Raw genomic sequence first — 20,153 nt, 5'->3', positions numbered from 1 at the left:
TATAAGATATAAATCTGAACTTGTGTACATCAACACACTTTTAAAACCAGTCTATATCCATTTTAATTAAAAAAAAAAGTATAATAGATACTCAACAATTTCGTTTTTAACAAAAAAAAAAAAAATAAGAATAAAAATTAATGTTTAAAGCATAAAAATAAGGTTTGATAAGAAAAAAATTAATCTTTAATTTATATCCACATAAATATACTTATATACATATATGTATATATACTTATTTAACTTAATGTTTAGCATATAAAGTATAATATACGTATATGCAATATAATATAATATAATGTTAGAGAATATAAAATATATAACATAATACGCATTATCAATTTAATACAACATATATGATATAATATATGTTGCATTAAATATGATGTATAATATAATAAGACAGTGATATATAATCACTATAATGAAATATAATGAAAGGTATAAGGTATAATGTGTATAATAAAAATTTTATAATATATTGTAAATAATTTATATATCTTATACAATAAATATTTAAATATCATAATCTATACCTAGTTATGGAAAATGCGATCCCACCGCCAAATTGTACCATCATCGCAGACACAAACCAGTACTGTTCCGTCTTTGTTGAATGACACCTGTCGTATAGTCGACGAACATTTGGAATGTACTAGTGTAGTTCGTTTTGTCAAATTTCGATCATTTTCATCCAATTCCCATACATAAGTAACACCAACCTGACTGCCTAAGGCCAGTATTTTTTGTTTGAAATTAAATGCAAAACGTACAAACCATATATCACATGTTTTATACTCAAAGCGATGTATAATTGTTGTTGAGGAATCATGTGCTTTAATATCAGTTTGGTTCATTTCACCTGGCTTCCAACATACAATGCAATTTTCACAAGATTTCGATAATATGAAATTTCCAAACCACTGCACACAATCTATATAATTCCCATGTATATCTCTTGTAGTGAAATCAGGAAAATGTTCTTTTAATGTTGGAAAAGAAACAGCACTTTTACTTATATTAGACATGAAACTTTTTTCAATAGCTTCATTGATTGCAATTTTATCCAAACGCCATAATTTCAATGAATGATCCATACCACTTGACATTATACTCTTACCAAGAGAATCAAAATCAACTGATAACACCTCATCACGATGTCCTTCAACACCGCCAAATATGGCTACACAAACATCAGTTTTTATATTCCACAAACGCAAAGAATGATCTTTACTTCCAGATAGTAGTATTTGTGGTTTTTTAGGATGAAATTTAAGTTCATTGATAGCATGGCCATGTCCGATGAAATGTTTTCTGCATAAAATTTTATCTAAATCCAAAATGCGAATAATTCCACGACAACCGGCAACTGCGAGTAGAGGACGCATTGTCTCGTCATCATAGGACCAAGCGCAAGTATGAAAATTTTCATTAGGCTAAAAGTAATTATCAATAATCATATAGGGAGCAATATTAAAATATATTAATAAAAATATATTACATCTGGATCGGCGTAAACTTGCAAGACATTTATACCGCCATCTCCATTCAGAGGACAATCGTAAATTGTGGCTCGATCTTTACCACATACCGCGAAAATAGCTTGCTCCTTAGGCAAGTGTGGGTTGAATTGTACACTTAATAGTGGTTGTCCATAATCGTCACGTACATGACAACTACACGTAATTTATATGCGATATTTAAATATTGTGTTTATATTAACAAACATCGTTTTCATTTCCAAATACTTACTTGTATTTAAATAGTGGCTTCACATTTTTAGATTTCTTATGCTTTTTTCGTCCTTTTCCACGTCTAATCGGTGTCTTGGATGCATTTGGTGTCTTGCTCTGTGATGTTGTCTTAGTCGAAGTATTTATACGTGCGGTTGCACCTTCCGAATCGTCACTTTCAAATGTAGTTGCGGCTAATGTTTGCGCCACCTTGTCCACTAATTCGTCAGGTGTTTGTTCTTTTTTTTTGAGTGCATCCATAATTAATATTGTTTTGCAAAATAATAGTTTTTTGTGACAAATTTTTCCACAATTTTCAATTTGTATACTTTATCGGCAGTATATACGTTTAAATACTAAATATTTAACATTAATAGCAATCTATATGTATTACATATGTGTATTTTAAAATAACTGTACTTACAAACGCTTGCAGATTGGTTTTAGAATCCGATATTTCTATACTTTTCCTTTTATTTTTTATAAACTAATCCAGTACTGTTCCGTCTTTGTTGAATGACACCTGTCGTATAGTCGACGAACATTTGGAATGTACTAGTGTAGTTCGTTTTGTCAAATTTCGATCATTTTCATCCAATTCCCATACATAAGTAACACCAACCTGACTGCCTAAGGCCAGTATTTTTTGTTTGAAATTAAATGCAAAACGTACAAACCATATATCACATGTTTTATACTCAAAGCGATGTATAATTGTTGTTGAGGAATCATGTGCTTTAATATCAGTTTGGTTCATTTCACCTGGCTTCCAACATACAATGCAATTTTCACAAGATTTCGATAATATGAAATTTCCAAACCACTGCACACAATCTATATAATTCCCATGTATATCTCTTGTAGTGAAATCAGGAAAATGTTCTTTTAATGTTGGAAAAGAAACAGCACTTTTACTTATATTAGACATGAAACTTTTTTCAATAGCTTCATTGATTGCAATTTTATCCAAACGCCATAATTTCAATGAATGATCCATACCACTTGACATTATACTCTTACCAAGAGAATCAAAATCAACTGATAACACCTCATCACGATGTCCTTCAACACCGCCAAATATGGCTACACAAACATCAGTTTTTATATTCCACAAACGCAAAGAATGATCTTTACTTCCAGATAGTAGTATTTGTGGTTTTTTAGGATGAAATTTAAGTTCATTGATAGCATGGCCATGTCCGATGAAATGTTTTCTGCATAAAATTTTATCTAAATCCAAAATGCGAATAATTCCACGACAACCGGCAACTGCGAGTAGAGGACGCATTGTCTCGTCATCATAGGACCAAGCGCAAGTATGAAAATTTTCATTAGGCTAAAAGTAATTATCAATAATCATATAGGGAGCAATATTAAAATATATTAATAAAAATATATTACATCTGGATCGGCGTAAACTTGCAAGACATTTATACCGCCATCTCCATTCAGAGGACAATCGTAAATTGTGGCTCGATCTTTACCACATACCGCGAAAATAGCTTGCTCCTTAGGCAAGTGTGGGTTGAATTGTACACTTAATAGTGGTTGTCCATAATCGTCACGTACATGACAACTACACGTAATTTATATGCGATATTTAAATATTGTGTTTATATTAACAAACATCGTTTTCATTTCCAAATACTTACTTGTATTTAAATAGTGGCTTCACATTTTTAGATTTCTTATGCTTTTTTCGTCCTTTTCCACGTCTAATCGGTGTCTTGGATGCATTTGGTGTCTTGCTCTGTGATGTTGTCTTAGTCGAAGTATTTATACGTGCGGTTGCACCTTCCGAATCGTCACTTTCAAATGTAGTTGCGGCTAATGTTTGCGCCACCTTGTCCACTAATTCGTCAGGTGTTTGTTCTTTTTTTTTGAGTGCATCCATAATTAATATTGTTTTGCAAAATAATAGTTTTTTGTGACAAATTTTTCCACAATTTTCAATTTGTATACTTTATCGGCAGTATATACGTTTAAATACTAAATATTTAACATTAATAGCAATCTATATGTATTACATATGTGTATTTTAAAATAACTGTACTTACAAACGCTTGCAGATTGGTTTTAGAATCCGATATTTCTATACTTTTCCTTTTATTTTTTATAAACTAATTTAATTTATTATTATTATATAAATATGAAAGTATGATAATTGAAAAAACGCTTTAAAATTCTATTTAAAATGTTAATACAACTTTCTTAAAATATATTTTCTGGCGCGAAGCGGCATCTTAAATTTGAAGCAAAACTTCAAAATTTGTTTTTTTGGAAGTCACTGAACGCACTTTTGTTTACATTCCGTTAAGACAACATATGTATGTATACATGTATGTATGTAAGAATATTTCAAAGAAAGGGATTTTTTCAAAATAGAATGAAAATTTTTTAAATTATAAGAATGGCGGAAATCATTTGAAAATAATTAAAATTCGATATTTTTAACACAAGTAACACACATAACCCATTTGACTGTAATTAATTTGCACTCAAAAGTGTAAATATGAAAACATATGACCAAATAGTAAATAACGGATGTGACCACCTTAAAGCAAATAAGTTAATTATAAATTAACTGTTTAGATTTTTCGTTGCTTCTTATTGCTACACATTTTTCCAGTTTTTAAAAAGCTAGGCAAAGTATGGTATATGTATATTATATAGTTTTATATATTTATTTGTAAAACATCAATGGAGATATCTACGGAATATACAATTTAATGCATTTTTGTATATGTAAATTTATTTAATTATGATGACTATAAACTTATTGCATTGTCTGAATAGAATGTAAGGTGAGGAGATCAAAAAATTAAATCATATCAGGTCTGTTCCACGAACTACTCGTAGTAAAACTCAAGTAAAACACAAGTAAAGTACAAACTGAGAGCGTAACACAAATAAAGTGCCAAATTACGCTCTTTACACAGATTTTCATAGAACAGCTTTGTGTTAAGTGTGGTGAGAACACCAGTGCCGCGCAAATAAACAATACAAAAATTTAAATTCAAACCACAACAGCTGATTCACATATCACACAAATTTTACTTGAAAGAAAATATACGAGTAAAATCTGTATAGCGCATTTTCAAATTTCGACACAGATGTTACGCTCTCGCAGATGTTCTCATTTACTCAAAAATTTGCTGGTGGAACGCAGTTGTGTATACACAGTGTTACTATAAGTTACTACGAGTATCTCGTGGAACAGACCTATTATATCAATTATTAGATTAGTTTATGAATATCACCAACGGGCGCTGTTAGTCGGTATGGTTAGAGCTGTCCTCATAGCTTAAGTTCACATATTGCATTATCCTAACATATGTACATATATAGCTTCTATTTTTTATACGTGATTTTCTACTTCCAACTTGTTATTATTAAGTATCTTGCTTGAATTCTTAGATCTTCCCGTTTCTTCAACATTTTTTTATTTCAACTTTCTAACATTTCCAAGTTATTAAGACCTTACACATTGTCTTAAATTTAAACATATTTTAAGTAATATTAATATAACAAATGCTAAACCCAAAATATTATATTTGTAGAGTATTCAATGCTAAGAATCCCATCTGCTGTATGAGTCTGCGTGCGACTATCAACCAAATTTAAAAGTCGTCCAATTTTAAATAAATTATAATAACAACAACCACATTAACTCTTTTTTAACTCTTAATTCATTCCCGATAAATGAAATTTCCTTGTTTATTTATTACGTGATTTTTATTGAAATAAAAAAAAGACGCGAACCAGCCAATAAAACTGCCAGACTCACAACCAACGGTTGTAGAAGCTAAGCCGCCTACATATGTATGTATGTTTTAATTATGCTCGTCAACATCATTCACCAAATGCTATTGTCCAAACCCGACATCGACTACAAACGACATCGACTACAACAATAACATCAAGTAAAACTTTGAATATATGTTCCGCTTGGACTTAAATATGTTGTAGTCACATTACCGGCGATGCGAGCTGCGTTTGCATTATAGTATTTAGTATTTAATGTTCAAGAATCCATATATGGCTCTAAAGAAAACAGATAGTACAGTGCAAACAAAAAGTACAGATAAAGGACCACAGATCGTTTTTCAAAAACAATAGAATATAAATGTCTTTAATTACTTCCCAGCACTCAAGGACTTCCCAGGAACTCAAGTGCCAATATTTACAACGGCCAGTTAAGACATCCTGACTTAAACGTTAAAATTTTTATTTTCTAACCCAAAATAAGAAACTTTTAAAAATATCAGACGTATTGAAACTGGCACAACCACAATTGAGATATAAATTGTGATATAAAGCCAGTGTTGGTATATTACACACCTAAAAAGACTTGAACTATCTAGCCAACGATAATAATTAATACGTGAGTCCACAAGCGATCAACTATATTTTCCATACCCACTTTACATTGTCGATGTGGAGTGGCTAATAAATCAAACAAATGTCTACAGACACACTGGAAAGGGGAACTACTTAATTTATGATAAAAATATAATGAAAACATATGTAGTACTTCTGTTTAAAACAAAACGATGATGTTATTGTTGTAGATGGAATGGCTAGCCTGCCTCCGCTGTTGTCGCAGATCTTGGAGATCTATATCGTAGGAAACATGAAAGGAATCACCCTACATGGGTTAGGATTGGGTGAAATGAACGTAGAGGGAGTATTGTTTGGTGTAAGGGATGTAATATAAGAGCGAGTCTTAATTGAAACTAGTTTGGGTTGAGATGGAGAAACCTGACAACTTTAACGGGTCGGAGCCAAAGATCGATAGGGCTCAAATTAGAGGATGAAATAAGACATAAGAACAAATTGTCATGGTGAGTAGAGGTGCAGTTAGGGTAGACATTAATAAATAATGGAACTATGTAGTTGAATGACATTAGGTCGCGTATGACGAGTGATTTAGTCACCTCTGAAACTAAAATAATACCGTTTCGGTGTTGTTGACGTCATTGATAGAGGCTTTCTGACTTTTAAGTTTATGTTGAAATAGTATATAGTGGTGCTTGAACTTGTGGAATAATTAGTGGTTTCGGTACGCAAACTGAACCGCTTCTGGTATCAAAACCATACGATGCTGTTATTGTTGGTTCAACCAATATAGAAATGTTTATAGTGTTCTTTTTAGTTTTTGTTAAAAGTCATGATCGAAATTTGTTCATGCGAAAAGACAATTGGTTGTAGGACATGGGCCTGACAACTACTGAGACCTAATTAATACAGTATATAATAATATTAATACAATACTCATAATAATAAATTAATACAATATTAAAAATAATAAACACAACAGTTAATAATAATAATAATGAATTAATACAACAGCTAAATATAATATATTAATACAATATTAAAATGAAATTAATATAATAATAAATGAATACAATAGTTAATGTTAGCGGATATTGTTTCAATTCTTCCGTTGTCATCTTTAGTTAAATTTTTATAAATAAATTATAAATGCATTTAAATATCTTTTCTATAAACGTATTTTTAATTTTTAATTTCAATTGAAATATTTAGTCTTTTTCATTAGTTGAACTGTAAATGTAACACAAAAAATTATTCAAAGTAAAATTGCTAATATAATAAATTTTACATAAACTGGTATCCTTTAGATTACTTCGTTTTTCACTTTTGCTACGGATTCTTTAGTGTACTTTTCTATTTCCTTAATCGCCTCCATGCTATCCGCACTGCACTTTGTAAATTCGTGTACCATTAAGGAACGTAAGAAATTTGTTTTTTGCTCATTGTAGCGTGCCTCAGCGTGAAGCAATTCCACTTCGTTGCAAAAATATGGACCAGTTTTGAGTGCCGCCACACTGTTGAGATAAGCACACTTTTCGTTCTGCAACGTAACTAATCTTTTCATTAACTCTGTACGTTTGGAAATCAGTTCCATTAATAAATAAAATGAAGTCTCTAAAGTAGTGAAATTAGTTACTAATACTTCGCTGTTCGCTGAATTTACAAGCGCACTTCTATTTTCTATTGTTGTTTCAATTGCAGGTTCCAATGTGGTTCTTTCAAACATTTCTGGAAAATCTGTACGTATTTCAGCGCCCAATTCTAGAATTGGCTGCATATATTTTGTAGCAGCTTGTGGAAAATGTGTGAGAATTACTTTGCGTTCTGTATAGGAAAGGTTGATATTGTTTAGTTCAGACAAATCTGCAAAGAGTAATATTGTACAATTAATACACATTTAAGTTAAAACAATAACAAACTTTACCACCTAAGATCGTTGCGGTTTCTCTATTAGGTAAATGTAAAAACTCCATTAATGGTAATATTTTAAAAGCTCTTGCAATATTCAATTTATTCGCCGGTTCATCACTTTTCGCTGAGAAGACCACTTTTATATCATTGACGTCTATGGAACTCAATATGTTAATTATTAGACGCAAACGACGTATCTGCAAAAGTTCTTCCTCTTTTGCTCTAACAAATTTTTTGAAACTTTCAGTATGTAAAACAAGCGTACTGCTCTCATTTACGTTCATTATAAATTCTTTAATTATGTTTTATAAAATATAACAAATGTTCATAACGCAAGAAATTTACTAGACTTTTTTAAATACGAGTTTGACAGCGCCAATACATTGAAAATGAGATGCGAAAAGGAGAAGAGGAAATGTCAATTTTTATAAAAGTTGGCATAACTAATACAATAAATATTGGCAGCATTACAAATTAAACGTCAGAACTGATGGATTGAATTTCGGCATAAAAGTGGTAAACAAAGCATGGGCAAATCGAAGGTTTGTTTATGTATTTTATAAAATGAATATAACAAGATTTTTTTAAACGTGTTTTTATTGTTGCATCAAACAATTAGGAAAGCAGTACAAGTAAATCGCATAAGAAGTCTAGTAAATCACATAAAAGCGATGCACCAAAGCAATTTGACGATATAAGCAAAGTGTCTTCCATTAATCGTAAACAAACTGAATTAGCACGTGTACTGCAGATTAAATGTGACATGATCGTCCAAGGAAATTTATCATATTTGGAATACATTGAATTACGAGATGAAATTAGGCGTTTAAATGCAATGAAGGAGATATATTCTAGAAAGATCATTAGTTTAGAAAACTTGTAAAACAGTGGTGGCACAGCGCTGATTTCCTTAATGTGTTATATTAGTGATATAATTTTAAAACGTTTGATTTTATACAAAATGTTTATAAATATTATTAATAATGCATTTTTAAAAAATATAGCATTAAATTTATGTAATGCTTTGCTAACTTTAAGACGAATATGAAATTCTATATACATTCATACAAATACATAATTTATTTTAAGATGGATTAGTACTGTATTTATTTCATAGATTGTTTGTTATTCACTAACGATTTACTATCAGATATTCATATTTCGAATTGCATGATTAAGAAGTTTAGTTATTTGAATAAAAGTAACCTGTTGTATTCATTACGCTTGTTGTAATCCGAAATGAGATTCAACAAGATTTGTAGGTCGGGTTACAATATTAATATGGTATGTGTCGTGGATTTCACGTTCTTCCATTCATATGAAAATTAGTGAAGATATGAAAAGCTCCAAAATATATTGCAGAGAATAATTTAAATATATGTATGTGAAATTTGAAATAATGTTCTGAGGTTGTAAATAAATTAATATTAAAATTAATATGGTCGTTTATGTAAGGTAAATTTCTAGTCATACTGTTTACAGTTAATTTTTTTTTTTAAAAAAATTAAGAACTTACATTTTGATTTATGTCGTTGTATAATTAGGATAATATTAATTTTTATATTAAACCATGTCGTTTTTTTAGTACACTCACAGCGTGCTATCAGGAGATATTCAGACTTTAATTAATCTTACGGAAACCAGCAATTATTGTCTAAGTAAAGTTTAATTGCTTACATTTTAACTTTCAGAACTCAATCAATAGAAAAATCAAGAAAAAAATATAAATTATTTGTTTATTTTATTCAAATTTGCTGTTTCAGTTAAATTTCTTAAAATACATAAGAAATATATTCATACTTAAAGTAATAAAACAAAGAAATATTTACAAAAAAGAATTTTTCACTAATATTAACATAAAAAAAAATTTGTGGGAATTATTATTTATAGCAAATTATATAAAACTTATTAAAATGAAGCATTTTAAAAAACATTTAAAATTTTCATGATTATTCTTATAGTATGTTTACACTGTCTCATTTAAGTACTTACTAATTTTTATCCATGAGTGAACGTTCACATTGTAATGAGCTAATTTATGCAGCTGATAGAACATTTATAAATTTAACAATACATGACATAAAAAAATTAAAAATATAATTGATATATTAAGTAATTTGTATAGATTTTATATATCAATTACAGATTCAATTAATAAAAGCAATGATTTTTTAAGATACTTCCTGCCTTTGCTTACAGCTCAGCTGTTGTTTGTTTACATTTTACATATAAAACACATATTTCAAATTTTGGTAATTTCTTTTGTGGGAAATTTATTTTTAAGGATTGCGTTCGATATTTTTTTTATTAAATGAGCTGATTTTATGATAATTAATAAACAAAAAATCAGCTCACTTAAAGCGAAAAATGATCAAAATTTGGAATATTTGCCATATCTTTTATATGTAAAATGTAAACAAACAACAGCTGAGTACAACAGTGAGTATTTATTAAAATCTTTGGATTTATTAATAGAATACTTAATAATATTTAAATACATAATGTTGTTCGGTTATTTTGAAAACCGAGGTTCTCTGGTTATTCGATTAATCGGATTGCAAAGAAGTCTCCGGAGTTGAAAATACAACCGGATTTTTTGTAAATTCCAAGTCTTCGAAATTCCGTATTTTGCGGTCATTATTCGCAGTGATATGTTATTATACATATCTTAATGTTTTTTCTTAGAAATTAGGATATTTTCCTAGAAATAAGGATTTAAAAATATTCTATAAATAGTAAATAAATCTAAATTTTATTATGAAAAAATAAATTTGAACTTACCTGCGTGATCATCATAGGTCATACATCATAATAAAACATTTCAGTCAAATAATTTTGCATTAACGAGCATAACTAATTTTAAAGGTTTTAATTTGTGATTTAATTTTTTTAGATACGAAAAATGGAAACTTGTATAAAATTTCCATTACTAATAACATGTATAAATATTAATATAATCAAATTTTAACATACGTATTTTGTATTATTTTGTAAAATTTGTATATTTCAAATTTTCCTTAATATAATTTCGTTAATTTAAATCAAAAATATTAATATAAACTATTTAAAATGTTAATTTTTTATTTAGTAATATGTACTAAAAGGCAATAAATAAAATAAAATGAAGCACTGTTCGGACATAAAATTTTCCGTGTAAACTACCAAATATATAAAATCGTACAAACAACAATAAATTATATTATCCCTAAAAAAGTTTGTAAGTTTGTGTTTATTTGTGTGATGCATATTCGTTTGCGCTCTTCCTTTAACTTTTACGAAGTCTCCGAATAGTTTCACTGCGTGTAATAACCGTAAATCAGAATATTCAAAGACTCAGGATTTACAAAAAATTCGATTTAATTTTCAATTCCAGAGATTTCGTTTACTATTCCATTCTTCTGATACTTCGTAAAACCGAATACGAGCAGCACCAATACTTAATAGATTTATAATATATGTACAAATTAATTAATACCTAATTTTGGCTTTCTTATTGTATGAAGTTGAAATTAATAATTATAATCAATACTATAGTCATTTGTGGTGTGTGAATAGATTACAAAATATTTTCTCAGATTTTGTATGAAATAATAAATATGCCTTTATTGAGTTTTAAAACGCTTTAAATACGATATAAAAAATTTTTAACTGATCTAGAAAATTATGTCTGGAGTAAAAAATTATTATTTAATTTCTCATTATTTAAAAACTTTATTAATATTATTTTAAATATATATATTCTAAGCTATGAGATTTAATTATTATTTATTATATTTATTTTATATATATATTCTAAGCTATGAGATTTAATTATTATATATTATATATATTTTATATCGTACAAAATTATTAATCCACCTTTTTAAATAGTTTTTTGTTTTCCAACACTTGCCAAAGTTCGGAAAAAAATTCATGTGATCTCGTTGAAAACTATGTTTGTTTTATATATATACAATTGTTTTGATTGTTATAATATTTTTATTAACATAAATTTTATTTCTTACACAAATTTATTTAATAATTAGTTACAAGTTTTTAATAATTTTATGTAATATATTATTTGCATAAGACTTTATTTATTGTCTTTAGTATAAAAATCTTATTTCATATATATAAATTTCCCTTCATATTGACATTTGTCAACACTTAAGGCCATTATTCGCGTATATTTTGTGTCGACATTTCCCAGCAGTCGATAATCGTTTTCACTTACTGACAACGTTTGTTTGTACCACATAGTGGATAATTTCATAATTTCTCATAAATAGAATATTAATCAGTGTTTATATATCAATAGATTTATTAAACATTTCAATGGGTTCCTCTTCTGGTAAAAAGCATAAAAAAGATAAGAAGCACAAGTATATATGCAACGATGATGAGGAAGACAGCAGTAGCAGACATAGACACCACAAGCACAAAAAACATAAAGAACATAAACATAAGCATCATAAACGTCGCAGAAGTCCTAGTAAGGACGAACGTTACGCCGAAGTTATTGCAGTGCAGGAATCGGACTCGGATAGTAAGTACACATTAAAAAGGTTTTCACACTGATTGGGTGCATTCATATTCAACACAAATAGTTTCTAAGTGTGCAGCTCGAGAGCAGTCATAAGTGGGTTAATATGAGTGCTGAGACTGAGGAAGCAGATAAAACTAATAAATAAAAAGCGATTTAATTTGTTAATATATAATCATATAAATATAATGATGATTATGAACAATATATCTTCTTCCTCAAGAGCTGTACTGATAAAATAGAATTTTCGATAAATCATCGCGTATTTTCTTTTCTATTTTTTACAGATTTGCTTAATGATGAAACAATTGTAAGACCATAAAATGGAAAATATAGTTGCTTAAGTAAAAGTTACTTTGGTGTACAAGTTTAAAAGATGTAATATAACGAAGACAGCAATATTAACAAAACTTTTTTCTTATTTTAGGTTCGGATTGTGTGGAAGTACCTGTCGATTCACAACTAATCAAAAGTGGAGAAAGAGAATTAGAACACAATAGCTCAAAGTCATCTGACAATCGCGAACGTCGTTATCAACGTGACCGTGCCGAAAATGCTGAAGATATAGAAAGAATACGTGAAAGAAAGCAAGAACGCGAACGTGAACGGGAGCGGGAACGTGAGCGAGAACGTGAACGTGAACGCGATCGAGAACGCGAGCGTGAACGTGAGTATGAACGTCAAAAAGAAAAAGAGCGCATACAGTATGAAAAAGAGCGTGAACGAGAAATAGAGCGCAATAAACGTGATAAGGAACTGGAGCGAGAGTTTCTTGAAAGGGAAAGAGAAAGAAAGGAGCGTATTGAACGTGAACGTAACAGGGATCGTTATGATCGTGATAAGGAACGCGAAAAAGAACGTACTGACCGCGATCGCTATGCACGTGAAAGAGATCATGACAATGGACGTCTAAATGAAGAAGACAATAACAATGAACGAGGCCATGACCGAAAACGTGAACGGGAACGTGAACGCGATAGAGAACGAGAACGCGTGCGTGAAAGATCACGTTCAAAATCACCCATACCAGAAAATGGTGCTGGTGATTGTCTTTCAATTGAGGAAACTAATAAGTTGCGTGCAAAATTAGGTTTAAAACCGCTCGATATAACTCCAACAGTAACCAAACCTACAACAACAAGCCATGCTGATGATGAAAATAATAGTTATGCGGAAGAGAACGGGTCCACATTTATAGATGAATGGGGTGAATTTTTACACAAACCCGCTGTTAATTTAAGCGAAAAGGCACAAGTTGAAAAAATACGTGAGAAATTAAAAGAACGCAAAGAGAAACGTTTTATCGAACAACGTTTGGCACATATTAAAACACTTGGCGAGTCGGATGAAGAAGTGGATGATGTTTCCAAATGGGTACAGCGCAATAAACGTGTAGTTGATTCAAGGAGAGAAGCCGATAAACGGGTAATTATAAATTCTATTTGATTTTTATACAATTTTACTCTTCACATAACTCTGAAACGTTTAACACTTTACAATCTGTAAAATGTTAGTGGAAGATTATATAGGACACCATTAACATTAGATTCATTTTTCATAACCCAACATGAATTAATGTATTCCAACCATCCCTCAGTCCCATTTTATAAGTGAAAATCCTGACTTTGTGGTAGAGGCAAACAAACCTAAACAATTCTTGGTACATTATGTTATCAAATAAATGCATAACTGCAGTAAGAGTACTTGTTGGAAGTGGTGAGCATCGTTTGTTTAGTTGCAACTCACGAGTGGTGCTGGGACGTAGACTTCGTATATTATTATTTGACATTTTTTCTTTTGTGGAGAGCGGTAAGCAGCGTTTAATCATTGTAGTGGGCAAGTAGCCTGGAACGTAGACAGTGTATTTATTATTCGACTTTTCCTCTCACTATTGGACAAAAACCGTACCAGATAGCTACTTTAACTAAAGCGAAATCTATATATGATATAAGACTGGCTCTGAGGATGAGAAGAAAACTGTGTTCCATTTCATGTGTTAGTGCTCGTATTTAGCACTGACTCGTAAAATCTAAAATATTTTGGATCGCTTATCTTACCGACCTGACTGATCTGTCATCCTGAAAAATTAGGGACTTAGTCAAGTTTATTTAATTGTCAGATTGGTTTACACATCTTTACCTAATTGGGGGAGTCGTTGCCTTTCGGCGTTGGTCATATGCTGACCTTTTGTCTATGTATGAACATACGTCAATCCTGTATGTAGCTTGAACATACGTCAAGTAGCTTTTATACAATAATCTACTTGACGTGTTAATACGATCTTGCAAATTTGGTATATGGAGCAAAAGAGCTTTGCGAAAGCACTAAAAACAGAATGTTCATCAATAGAAATATTAATATAATTCCCAGAGATACGGATTGTATTCCTCAATGAAGTCGCAAAGTGATTGATCTCCAGTTTAGAAGAATTGTGTGAATCTTTTTCTTCATAAAGACGAAAGTGGTACAACTCAGAACAGAAAAGTTACATCTTTGAAGTGAAAGACACGTACCTTTTATATGCTTTAATACAATTGTATTAAAATTGTTAAATAAAATATAAATAAATAGCAAATCTATAATTAATTTTTTATTTTATTTGTATTTTGTATTGAATTTGTTTTAAATTTTCTTCCCATAAAGGCTAAATTGCTTGAGGAAATGGATGCTGCATTTGGTGTGGACAACTTAATTGAAGACGAAAAGAAACGCTCCATGAATAAAGCCTATGGTGATAAACAGTTGAAAGGATTACGGGTGGATCATGATATGGATGATTTCTCCGAAGGGAAGACTGTTATATTGACATTAAAGGATAATGATGTTCTGAATGAGAAAGATGGTGACACTTTGATTAATGTTAATATGATTGATGATGAACGTTATCGTAGAAATGTGCATAATAAAAAACTACATCCGCTTAGTTATGGCTATGATGTCTATGAAGAACAGTACGATCAATTCGGTAATCCTATTGAACGTAATATCTTAGAAAAATATGATGAGGATTTAGATGGTAAGAAATTAAAGAAAAAGAATTTTGTTATCGGCGAAAATCTAGCACAGGAGCAGGAGCATCGTAGAAAATTATTGGAAGTAAGTTTCTCCATTATATATAAATTATTTTTTTATAAATATGAAGTTATTCAAATAAATTTATATTAATAAATGATCTATTGTAGATTAAAACAAAGTTAGCTGGAAAACGTTTGGAAACTTTAGATGATACTAGAATTACTTTAGCATCAGATACATTCTCTGAAATTGAAATTGCAAAGTAAGCATATAGTTATAAATTATTTATTTTTATTTTTATCATAGTTTAAAGACTTCTTTTATGAATAATTTTTTTTTTTAAATTATATAGTTTGTTTGATTTTATATTTTTAATCTTTTTTTTTAAAAAATTTTTTTTTATTTATATTTTTTTTAATTATATTTCTTTGAATTAAAATTTTTTTTTTTTAAATTATATTTATTTTTCTAAAATATATTTTTTTTAATTATTTTTTTATTTAATTATATTTTATATATATTATATATTTTTTTACATTATTCTTAATTTATTATTTTTTTAATTATAATATATTTTTAATTGATTTTTTTTTAATTTGATTTTTTTTTTAATTGATTTTTTTTTAAATTAATTTTTTTTTTAATTGATTTTTTTTTAATTGATTTTTTTTTTAATTGATTTTTTTTTTAATTGATTTTTTTTTAATTATATTTTGTGTTGACTTGTTGATTTTTCGTTGATTATATTTTTTTCTTTAATTATATATTTTTTTTAATTATATTTTTTTTTAATTATATAATTTTTTATATATATTTGTTTTGTTAATTATATTTTCTTTATTTTTATTTACTTTTTGTTTTACTCATATTTTAATTTTTTTATAATTTCCAATTTTTGTTACATTTATTTTTTATAAATTTTATTATTTATTTGTATGTTATAATTTTTATTTTATTTTATTATTTGTATTTTATTTCTTTATTCATATTTTATTTTCTTATTCTTATTTTTATGGATTATTTTTATTTGATAAAATTGAACGATTTTATTTATGTACAACAGATTCAAAAAGCCGAAAAAGAAAGTTAAAAAACTGCGACAGAAATTAAAAGCGGAAGATCTTTTACCATTAACTGAGGAACCTGTGGAGCGAAATTTTGGTAGTCGTAAACGCAGACATGATTCGGATGAGGAATTAGACACTAAAGAGGATATAAATGTAAAACTAGAGGAAGATGATAAAGATGATATAGAATGGGCTATAAATAAAGCACGTAAATTAAAACAAAACGAAAATATTATTAAAAAACCATTATCAATCGATTTGGAGCAGCTTAAAACTCAAATTAAAACGGAGCCAGATGAAGAAGAAGAAGAAGAAGACAGTTCGAATAATTTAAAAACTGCTGACGGTAATATTGTGTTAAATGCTACGGCTGAATTTTGTCGTACGCTGGGTGATATACCAACATACGGTATGGCTGGTAATCGTGATACTGATGCTAATGAATTGATGGATTTCGATATAATTGACACAATCGACGAAAAAGTTGTCAATAATCCAAAAGAAACAGGTTTAACTCATGGAACTTGGAATTCTGTTAATCCAGAGGATGCAATGCGGCCAGTTGAATTTGATGAAGTTATTGAAGAACTTGAAGAAGTACAAATCTTAGATGAGGAACCTGACGTAGGTGCAGGTGTTGCAAATGCTTTACGTTTAGCTTTATCAAAGGGTTATTTGGAAAAGGAAGAACACAATCGTCCAAGTAATTCTAAAATGTCACATTTACAAGCGAAAAATTATTCAATCGAAGACAAAAATATGGGGTAAGTTTAAAAGCAGGATTACTAATATACTTATTTGTAAATATAAATTATTTGTAAATTAAGCATTTCATTAATTTAATTATTTTAAAAAATTATTTGCTTAGAATACATATCCAGACTTAAGATTTTCGATTTCAGTCTTCAGTTTATTTAACGAAAGTCGAATGAAGCTACTGAACTCGTTTCCTGACAATTAAAAGACCAGATTTAGATTTATTAAAATTTTTGAAAAGCTTTAAAAATTTTTAACTTCATTTAAATTTTTGCATTACTTAATGATTTTTTCTTATTATTTTATATTTTTAGTGAGGATGATAAATATGGTAGGCGAGATCGTTTTCACTCGGGTCCTATTATGGATTTCAAAGACAAAGATAATTTCAAACCAAATGTAAAACTGGAGTATATCGATGATAATGGTCGCGTTCTTAATTTAAAGGAAGCTTTCCGGTATCTATCACATAAGTTCCATGGCAAAGGTCCTGGTAAAAATAAGATAGAAAAGAGATTGAAAAAAATGGAACAAGAAGGCGTAAGTTTTTAAACTTAAAAATATATTTTATCTTAATTATATATTTTTAAAAAATATTATTCTTTCTTCTGAAAACAATTAGTTAATGAAAACAATGAGCTCTACAGACACTCCGCTTGGTACACTAACAATGTTACAACAAAAGCAAAAAGAAACGAAAGCACCATTTGTTATTTTGAGTGGTGGCAAACAAACTGCAGTTACTGTTACAACAAATCCTCCTACAATATCTAAATTTAAATAAATAACTTAGCAATGAAATGATTATATAAAACTTAACTCAATTAAGAAGTAATTAGTAGAAATAGTTAGTAGATTACATATTACTAAATACAATATCCATACATTTATACATTTAGAATCCTTGCCTCCACGGTGTATTCATGTGAAAATATAATATTAGTATATGTATTTATATATATATTCGTATATTATGTATATAATAATATTAACAACATACGTGTCATATATATATATATATGATATACTTATATTAATACATCTTTATGTATATATATTACTATATACCTATAAATGTATATGTATATAAAGAACAATATATGTGCATATGTGAATGTAATTTATATATAATATACATGTAGTTGTTATGTAAAACTACATGTATATATGTTTAAAAGTTACTATATATATCTTATTAATATTCTTATTTACATTACTGATATTATTATTAATATTATTATTTTTATTATTATTTTTATTATTATTTTTATTATTATTTTTATTATTATTTTTATTATTAATATTATTATTTTTATTATTAATATTATTATTTTTATTATCAATAATATTATTTTTATTATTAATATTATTAATATTATTAATATTATTAATATTATTATTTTTATTATTTTTATTATTTTTATTAGTTTTATTATTAATATTATTTCTATTATTCTTATTTTTAATAATTCTGTAATATGCATGAATATATGTATATATATATATATATATATAAATATCTAATATATAGAAAAACTCGTGTCATATAACAATGTAATATGTATAATATACTATTTACAATATACGATATAATATATAGTATAATATATAATATACTATTTACAATATACGATATAATATATAGTATAATATATAATATATACAATATGTAATATATGTAATAATGTAATATATATTATATATGATAATACATAATATAATATACGTATAATATATATATATATATACATACATATGTATATATATATATACATATATTTTTCTAATATTAATATATTACTAATATTATAAAATATATAATATACGAATATATATATATACTGAAATATATATTACAATGAGAATATGTATTCGTTATAATATTATATAAAAAAAGTTACATATATTCCATGGAGATGTATCTACCTAAATATAAGTTTATATATTTATAAATATTTTTATTCTGATTTTAATGAAATTTTTATATATGTATTTTTAGTGTGGAAATAGATATTCATGTAACATTTTTATCACATTTCTATTTACATTTTCATAACAATAAAAACATTTATTAATATTTAAATTTATACATATATATTTATGTAGATACATATTAATGAAATAGAGTTACTCGATTGAATATAACTTTATATTTATTTTAATGCATTTATTAATGTTATATAATATATATTTACTACCGTTTATCTTCGAAAATTTTTGTCAAATAATTGCAATAGTATACATATATACCTGACCCACATACATTTACAGTTTTATTATTGATATAATTTAATTAACAAAAATATTACATAGCATAAGTTAACTAAATATATACAAATAATTTGCATATAAAATGTTTTAGTAAATTTTTATCTATATCATTTAAACTAAAAGTTGCTTAATGTTAAAAAAATTCGTTTAGATAAAAAGTTGAAATTGTTCAATTACATTTTAGATTTTAATTAAAAAATTTAACAAGAATTTTGTAAACAGAATTATTTTAAAAATATGAGAAGAATAACATACTTTAATTAATTATACCATAAATAATAACTATAACATATAAATAATAATTAATGAAAAATATATGGTTTTGTAAATTAAAAATATTCAAATACCGTTTTAAGTAAAAAATTTAAATTAGTACTCTAAGAGCATAAAAAATATTTGGACAAACACATATACAGTTTTATTTAAACAAAAATGTTTTGAATATAAATAATAAATAAATAAGAAATAAGAAAATTCAAAAATTGTAATTAAAAAATATTTATACTATAAATGTTATATCCAAAAAATAACTTTAACGCA

The 20,153-nt window shown here is 27.5% G+C and overlaps 5 protein-coding genes across 7 annotated transcripts; 2 read left to right on the top strand and 3 right to left on the bottom strand.

Annotated features, from left to right (window-relative positions):
• Positions 1–536: 536 nt before the first annotated feature.
• On the bottom strand, positions 537–2,214 carry LOC119688272 (polycomb protein esc-like). Its single transcript, XM_038102953.1, has 4 exons — positions 2,158–2,214; positions 1,753–2,089; positions 1,502–1,676; positions 537–1,436 (listed from the first exon to the last, which is right to left on the bottom strand). The coding sequence occupies exons 2-4, from the start codon at positions 1,992–1,994 to the stop codon at positions 537–539; spliced, it is 1,317 nt and encodes a 438-aa protein (XP_037958881.1). The 5' UTR covers positions 1,995–2,089; positions 2,158–2,214.
• Positions 2,215–2,220: 6 nt separating this feature from the next.
• On the bottom strand, positions 2,221–3,847 carry LOC119688271 (polycomb protein esc-like). Its single transcript, XM_038102952.1, has 4 exons — positions 3,791–3,847; positions 3,386–3,722; positions 3,135–3,309; positions 2,221–3,069 (listed from the first exon to the last, which is right to left on the bottom strand). Exons 2-4 carry the CDS (start codon positions 3,625–3,627, stop codon positions 2,221–2,223), a joined length of 1,266 nt encoding a protein of 421 aa, XP_037958880.1. The 5' UTR covers positions 3,628–3,722; positions 3,791–3,847.
• Positions 3,848–7,263: 3,416 nt separating this feature from the next.
• On the bottom strand, positions 7,264–8,365 carry LOC119687540 (augmin complex subunit dgt2). 2 transcript variants are annotated; one of them, XM_038101881.1, is made up of 2 exons: positions 7,996–8,365; positions 7,264–7,934 (listed from the first exon to the last, which is right to left on the bottom strand). In XM_038101881.1, exons 1-2 carry the CDS (start codon positions 8,264–8,266, stop codon positions 7,375–7,377), a joined length of 831 nt encoding a protein of 276 aa, XP_037957809.1. In that variant the 5' UTR covers positions 8,267–8,365; the 3' UTR covers positions 7,264–7,374. The 2 variants fall into 2 exon arrangements, with proteins under 2 accessions (XP_037957809.1, XP_037957810.1); XM_038101882.1 differs by having other exon boundaries at positions 7,265–7,934; positions 7,999–8,365.
• Positions 8,366–8,423: 58 nt separating this feature from the next.
• Positions 8,424–9,049, top strand: LOC119687541. The gene is made up of 2 exons (XM_038101883.1): positions 8,424–8,524; positions 8,602–9,049. The coding sequence occupies exons 1-2, from the start codon at positions 8,510–8,512 to the stop codon at positions 8,863–8,865; spliced, it is 279 nt and encodes a 92-aa protein (XP_037957811.1). The 5' UTR covers positions 8,424–8,509; the 3' UTR covers positions 8,866–9,049.
• Positions 9,050–12,008: 2,959 nt separating this feature from the next.
• On the top strand, positions 12,009–18,262 carry LOC119687924 (U4/U6.U5 tri-snRNP-associated protein 1). 2 transcript variants are annotated; one of them, XM_038102478.1, is made up of 8 exons: positions 12,009–12,030; positions 12,280–12,507; positions 12,932–13,929; positions 15,148–15,600; positions 15,687–15,781; positions 16,583–17,350; positions 17,657–17,882; positions 17,965–18,262. In XM_038102478.1, the coding sequence occupies exons 2-8, from the start codon at positions 12,297–12,299 to the stop codon at positions 18,124–18,126; spliced, it is 2,913 nt and encodes a 970-aa protein (XP_037958406.1). In that variant the 5' UTR covers positions 12,009–12,030; positions 12,280–12,296; the 3' UTR covers positions 18,127–18,262. The 2 variants fall into 2 exon arrangements, with proteins under 2 accessions (XP_037958406.1, XP_037958405.1); XM_038102477.1 differs by lacking the exon at positions 12,009–12,030 and having other exon boundaries at positions 12,082–12,507.
• The last annotated feature ends 1,891 nt before the right edge of the window (positions 18,263–20,153 follow it).

Source organism: Teleopsis dalmanni, chromosome X (genome assembly GCF_002237135.1).
Source record: "Teleopsis dalmanni isolate 2A chromosome X, ASM223713v2, whole genome shotgun sequence".
Taxonomy (NCBI): Eukaryota; Metazoa; Arthropoda; class Insecta; order Diptera; family Diopsidae; genus Teleopsis; species Teleopsis dalmanni.
The sequence above is the reverse complement of the archived record's forward strand: the minus strand, read 5'-3'. Positions and strand labels throughout refer to the sequence as shown.